The 7010-nt window shown below is 36.7% G+C and overlaps 1 protein-coding gene across 1 annotated transcript; it reads right to left on the reverse strand.

The window, feature by feature from the left end:
* Positions 1 to 629: 629 nt before the first annotated feature.
* Positions 630 to 3128, reverse strand: LOC110885291 (protein ULTRAPETALA 1). The gene is made up of 3 exons (XM_022132970.2): positions 2681 to 3128; positions 1553 to 1862; positions 630 to 969 (listed from the first exon to the last, which is right to left on the reverse strand). Exons 1-3 carry the CDS (start codon positions 2886 to 2888, stop codon positions 795 to 797), a joined length of 693 nt encoding a protein of 230 aa, XP_021988662.1. The 5' UTR covers positions 2889 to 3128; the 3' UTR covers positions 630 to 794.
* Between the last annotated feature and the right edge of the window lie 3882 nt (positions 3129 to 7010).

Below are 7010 nucleotides of genomic sequence, written 5' to 3' on the forward strand. Positions count from 1 at the left end.
AAGATTACAAGTGAGTGAATAGTGGGACCCACCATTATGGATGCTAGAGAGCAGTCGAGCACAGTAGACTAAAATGCATGCATTATTTATTATTAAAGTTCTTCTTGTTCTCACACCTCAACAATCTTATTTCCACACAATTGTTACTCTGCCTCTCTCTATATATCTTTGAGGTTGGTTCCGATACAAACCATATTTATCCTACAAGCCATAAAAACATATCCTGGCACTTAAAAAAAAGTTAAATTAGCACAAAACACAACAATACATACATAAAAGTAACACTTTTTAATTATATTAGCATATGAAAATTAATCAAGATAATTGATTTTAGCACATATTTGAATGATATTAGCCCTTTTCTTAATCAACACATTAAAAACAAAAGAAAGATTCAAATATAATTGAATATTACATTTAGGATATTATTTTATCATTTCTTTATAATTGGTTAAATGCCACGTAACACTTTTTAAATAGATGTTACAGTTTGTATGCAAAATATAGTTTGTATTTGATCGTCTCTTAAACATAGAGAGATATCTTAAACATAGAGAGATAGTGGAAAGGGGTGTGTGAATTGTCATGACCAATGTAACAAAAGATGACAAATATATCTGGTACCAGAATCAGATAAATAGATATTGATAGTTATTAATTGAAAGATTTCCAATCTAAAAAGAGTTCATCAAATAGGATTCATGTTTAAACAAACAATAATATGCTTCCAATGAGTTGATAAGTAGTAGAACATGCCAACAGCACCATGTAGTTATTAAGATATTTGTAAATTCCTAAGCTTTTGAGTTGTTGGTGAAGTCAATACATGTCTGGCATGAGCAGTCAGAAAAACGACATATGTCACAACCGAAACAAACACAGGATGTGCAGCCTCTGCAGCTTGGCGAACGCGTACACCCTCTGTATACCCTCCGGCTTGCTCGTTCCTCATCATCATCACATGTTATTCTGAGAAACCATATGTAAATGATCATGACATTACGCAAAACATACATACATAAAGGGTCAAATCATATAAAAGGTTTCAAAACGTGATGATAATTCAGAAACATCAGAAGTTGCTGTGTATGTGGATTCGCTTCCCCGAAAACAGAGTGACAAGGGTCACGAAAAGCAAGTATGTTGAAGACAATTCATACATTTTAAAAAGGATACTGCTAAAGCAAAAACAGTGGTAAATAGAGGTGTTAATTTTAAACTATATTAGCTAAAAATGAATTATTTGGGCTATAATAATATGTTACTTTTACAACTCTGAAAACAGTGATAAAAAATGTAGCGGGTCAAATGGGTCGAAAGTGACCCAATGTGTATTTATACGCTTAGTAATTCTATTATCGATAAAACTCAAGAATGAAAAAAAATTGTATGTGCGTCAACCCATCCTGACCCGTTTAGGCATGTAGTAAAAAAATCCCATCTTGACACGAATATTTTAATCGGTTAATTTGAAAAATAAAGACAGATATAATGATTTTAAAAGTAAATAAATTATAAAAAAAAAATAAGGGGCAAGAAGAAAAATACATACTTGTTATCAGAACAGCTCCAGTTAGCATTTGTAGAAGAATCATGATACGAGCGGCATTCCTCTTTTGTGCGAAGGCGAAACCGTCTATGTTTATTGCATTTTGTGCATCTAACAAATTCATCCCGATGACAACCGCGACCTGCTTGTGATCTTTGGGACCCGTTGCTCAAAGATTTATGGTAATACTTAAGAAGTGCGGTTTTTGATAGCGGAACTTTTTCCCCGTCAACAATTACCCAAACATTATTTTTCCATTTCCTTGATGTTTCTCTTCCAGAATGCTTCTCAAATGCAGCTGGGCTCAACTTGTCTGAACATCAACAAAAAATTCACTTTATAAAGCAATAAGATTCAACATTTATGAATAAATATTACTAATAAAGATAGAGATAATCACTACTTACAAGTTTTAACCGCTCAAAAAACAAGATTTATTAATTTATAAGTAGGGAAAACATTAAAACAGCATAAAAGCAAGTTTTTCAGTGATCATGACAAATTATGACAATCAAATATGCTTAGGTTCAGTAAGCTTTTCAATGGTTCAACCCACAATCAAATTCAAATCTACAGTTCTTTACATATTTGTATATATCATAAGCTGTGTGACCTGTAGCCACGCATGTGGGAGCCTCGTGCACCGCGTTAAACCCCGTCAAATGGAAATGTTCAGTGCCCAGGCTGAATAAAAGCTTAGTATTTTCATGACATAAGAGGTCTTGAATGCCACAAAAAGTGAAATAAAATGGGACAGCTTTATTTGTGCAGGTTAAAGGATGTTGAATTGGCTTTTCAAAGCCACTACATAACTATGTTTAACGCATACATTCTTGTGATCATATAACATGTGTCAAGTTAATAACAGAACTCTGCAATTTACGATAACAAAGATAAAGCATACACAAGTAATCATAACTAACTGTAAACACAGATGAACAAGAAGGAAGATGAGGTTTTGATTTCTATAAACAAACACAAGACCCAGACTTCATTCAGACATATCATCAAACACTTCACGTCTACAAACCCATAAAAAACCATGAACAAACGAGGTGAAAACATACGATCAACAAACACAATCATATTAACATGCAAGTGGGTCTAGAGAGAGAAACAAAAGGGGGAGACCTTCATCACACCCAGGGGTACATTCACAGCTTATTTCAAGATCTCCAGTAACAAAAACCCTAAGGGTTCCAACAGCATCACCATAGCGGTGGCTCGTGCAGCCGCACGTGACCTCCACGTAATCATCGCCGCCACTTTTAAACCCACTCATCTCCCTCACCTCCTCATCGGTAAACATTGTCCACCCATTCTCCACACCATTCGCCATATGATAAAGTACACACACAAACTGTGTAACTTTATGATACGAATCAACACAAGATTCAAAGAAAACTAAAGGGTATCTTTATCAGGTCTCCAAGAAAGAGATCTGATGGAGAAGACGTTGATTCAGAGCTCAAAGGGAGAGAAACCAAAAGGGTTTTATGCGTGTGTTTATATGTGTGAGAGAGAGAGAGAGAGAGAGAGAGAGAGGGGGTGGGGGTTTGTGAAATTGGTTGGTTTTGGGGTTGGTGATGGGAGATGGATTGAATGACATGGATGAGCTGGCTAAAAGTCAGATCTTTTTGTGATAATGGAAAGTTGAGGGGGTAAAGTGTAAATTTAAGGATCTGAAATGTAGAGAACAGGCTGCGTTTTGCATGACGTGACCTGCAGAGAGTAGGATCCTGAACCATGTACGATCTTTATTAGATGCTTCAAGAATCAAGATTAGGGTTTTTTGCAAAATAAAGTTTTCTTCTTTTATTCCGGGGGTTTTGAACAATGGCTGTGGGTTAGAACTTGTGTAGTGGTTAAACCTCATGGAATCCTAGGAATTAGCCATCAATTATATTAAATATGTGTAGTAAATGGAGCCTCGTATAGCCCATTCAATTATATATATGTGTGTGTGAGAGAGAGAGAGAAACCAAACACATCACCCCGCCGCTATACACATCACACCCCTTCATAGATATAGCCCCATAAAACCCAGGGGAGACGGTGTTCTAGGCGCTATGGGGTTTTATAACATGGGATGGAGCCTCATAAAGCTCCACTACACATGGGTATCAATCTCTCTTCAAGAAATGGTGATGGTTAAAGAAAACTTTTTTAAGAGATGATTTATAATATATTTTTGTAAGGTGTTATGTTAGATGCTCATATTAATAGAAAGAATTTGCGAGTTATAAGTCCAACAAACCTCTGGACGAATGGACCCAATCTAGTCTCGTCTAGGTGTAGTGAATTGGTCTAAGGGTTAGGAGTAGCAAATCGAGTTGGTGGGTGTCATCTGACGTGGAAGATGGAAGAGTGGCGAGAAGAGAGAAGGTATGTGATCCTTCTTCAATCATGGCAGGGTAAGGACTAGACATGTAAGAAATGAGGAGACATCGACGGGTTTAATGTAGAGTAGAGAGTATCACGACGTGCAACTATCAAGGGTGGACCTAGTAAGGGGTTGGGTAGGCGGGCACACCTTTTGAAAAAAAAAATGTACTTTATAGAGAAAATCCCGCCTACACCCCTTGAAAATTTGGTAAGACCTTTCATCCATACCTTTTGAAAATATTTCCTAGGTCCGTGACAATAATGGAGAAGGTCTAAGAAATTTAGGTGTTGATTCCTTTTTCTGTCACTGACAACTATTGAGAAGGTCTAAGAAATTTAGTTGCTGGTCTTTAGTTTTCGTAATTTAAGGATATTATCAAAATTTAACAATTTAAAAGTCTTATATCCCGAATATGATATTTGAAATGAATGCATTTTGGGAATGGTTACTACCAGCATAGCATTACTATCCAACCAATGTTTATGCATATTGTAGTTTTGTACTTTGGTAGGGTTGTGGGACACACGCTTCACCTATCAGTGTGTGTTTGTGTTGTAAAAGACAAAAGGAAATGATACCCTTGGAGATTGTCCTAGAAAGTGTAGGGCTCTTGGTGTGTGTTGATCAATGCTAATTGTGTTATGTAGCATTCACGATGATGTTTGGTATTATTGTGAGTGTAACCTCTTTATTTTTAAGAGTGGTGGTAAACAGGGATGGACAGAGTAGGTCGGGGTCACCGTACCCTAATATTTTTTAAAAAATTAGTAGATTTTTTAAATGAAATTTTATAAGGATCCAATAAATACTATTAGGTGGATACCATAGAAAGAAAATGAAAGCTGGTGTAGTGGTATATCTTTATTTACCAACAAGAGGTCATGGGTTCAATCCTTATATAGCGTTTTTTTTGTTTTTTTTTTAATTTAATTCAACCCTTGCTCTGACCCGACCCGAACGAGAACCGACCCGAAAATTTTAAAGTTTTGCTATGAAAATTTTAAACATCGAAAAAATTGGACCCTATTGAAAAAAAAAATCTTGGGTCCGTCACTGGTTGTAAATAGTTGTAGATAGATGAGAAAGAAAAAAAAAGTTATTGTTCACTAGTAAATTTGGAGGAGATAGCGTTCATCTCTATAATTTTTTAATATTTTTTAGAAGTGTTTGTTAGTGAATGTGAAAGAGAGAAAAAAGGTATTGATAAAAATATGAAAAAAGTATTCTTTAATTGAAAAAAAGAGAAAAATTGTGTTTTTTAATATAATTATAAAAATAGAAAGAAGACTCAATTGTGAATGATAACAAGTCAACTATTATGTCTTAGCTTTATATGTTGGGAAATAATGTCTTGTTTTAGATTATGGGGTATGGGGTATGGGGTATGGGATAGAGGTTGTGTACAAACGTCAAAGTCACTACTCTGGGTGGGTTTGGATTTCGGCGTGGCACCTTGGGTGGGGGTTTCAGCTCGGGCATTGGGCGGGGCTATCAAGATGACATGGCGGGATCTCATTGGCCAAGACAAGTAGCCGTTTGGGCTAGCCGTTGGCCAACGGTTATGTGTTTAAAAAAATTATTTTTTTCACTATAAATACTCACACTTCTATTCATTTTTTAACCACAACTACTCCACTTCTTCTATAATCATCTCTATCTTATTTTTAAAAAAAATCTCATCCAACCACAATACGAAAAATGAATCCTCATAATCGTGGTTTTGACCCGAACAATCCGTGGGCATTCCAAGAAACACCTAGCCCACCATCCAATCGTCCAATTGCTCCCTTGTTAATACACTCCACTATGCCGGATATGGCTGGTTACGCATCGTTTATTTCGAATCGTTTGTATACTAACTTCCCTCACACCGACGATTCTATACCTAGCCCAATTCCACAAACGCCCATCAACCTTTCCCAAACCGAAACCGTCCCCGAAACTCAACCCCCCATCGATGGTTCTTCCGCATCCAAACCCATCAAGAAGAAAAGTCACAAGAAAAAAACTGAGGCCGAGAAAGCACTTGAAAGCGCCAAACGAAAACAACAAAGATGGGTCCTTAAAGAATAAGTTGCATTGGTAAGGGCTTGGGTTCATAAATCTCTACATCCAATTTTAGATATTTTTTAAAAATTTTGTAGCCCTTATTTTAATATTTATGTTTTTTTGTTATATAACTTTGTAATATATTAAATGTTGTTTTTATTAAAATAGGAAATTCTCAACATAGAAACCGTTTGTGAGACGCGGTCAGTAAAGCATTCCACGAAGAAAGGGAAAGGGAGCTTTATCGTGAAAATGATAGCTTATCCTCGAAGTGGAGCGAGATAAGCGACAACTTACCAAATTTAGTGGTTATTTACATAGGGCAAAGCAAAACCCAAAAAGTGGTGAAACCGAAGCCGACTTTGTTACAAATGCATTGGTTACATACAAATCGAATGTGGGGAGCGACTTCCATTTCATGCATTGTTGGGACATTTGTAAGTTCCATCCCAAGTGGGCGAATATCCCAAGTTGTAGTGAAACTAACACGTCTTCCAAAAGGTCAAGGACACCCTCGTCCCAAGCCCAATCGGATGCACGAGATCAAGAGTTGGAGGATGATGTGGATGATTCGCCAAACCGGCCAGAATACGGAAGAAATGCTGCAAAAAGGCGCGCTCAAAAATCAAGATCGGGTATGCCATCGCCTTCGGTTGGGAGTTCGGGCTTGCGTAGGGGACTATACAACGATCTGTTGGAAGACATTTCATGCAAGTTAGATACATTTAACGTATTCCAACAACAAAGAGCCGAAATTCGGAAGAGTAAAGAAGCTAGGGATGCCCTGAAACAAAGACGAGATGATATGAAATTTCTAGCCCAGTCCATCGATCACCTATCAGGTGAAGAGTTGTAACTAATGTTGGAGACGAGAGAAGAGATAAAGGAAAAATACTCCAAGCACTAGGAATTTTTTTATGTAATCGGTTTCTATTTAAAAAACATTATTAAAAAATATAAATTTGTTTATAAAAAATATAAATATGGAGGTTTGGGCTGGCCACGCCCCAAACCCCCACCGTCTTC

Source organism: Helianthus annuus, chromosome 10 (genome assembly GCF_002127325.2).
Source record: "Helianthus annuus cultivar XRQ/B chromosome 10, HanXRQr2.0-SUNRISE, whole genome shotgun sequence".
Classification (NCBI taxonomy): domain Eukaryota; kingdom Viridiplantae; phylum Streptophyta; class Magnoliopsida; order Asterales; family Asteraceae; genus Helianthus; species Helianthus annuus.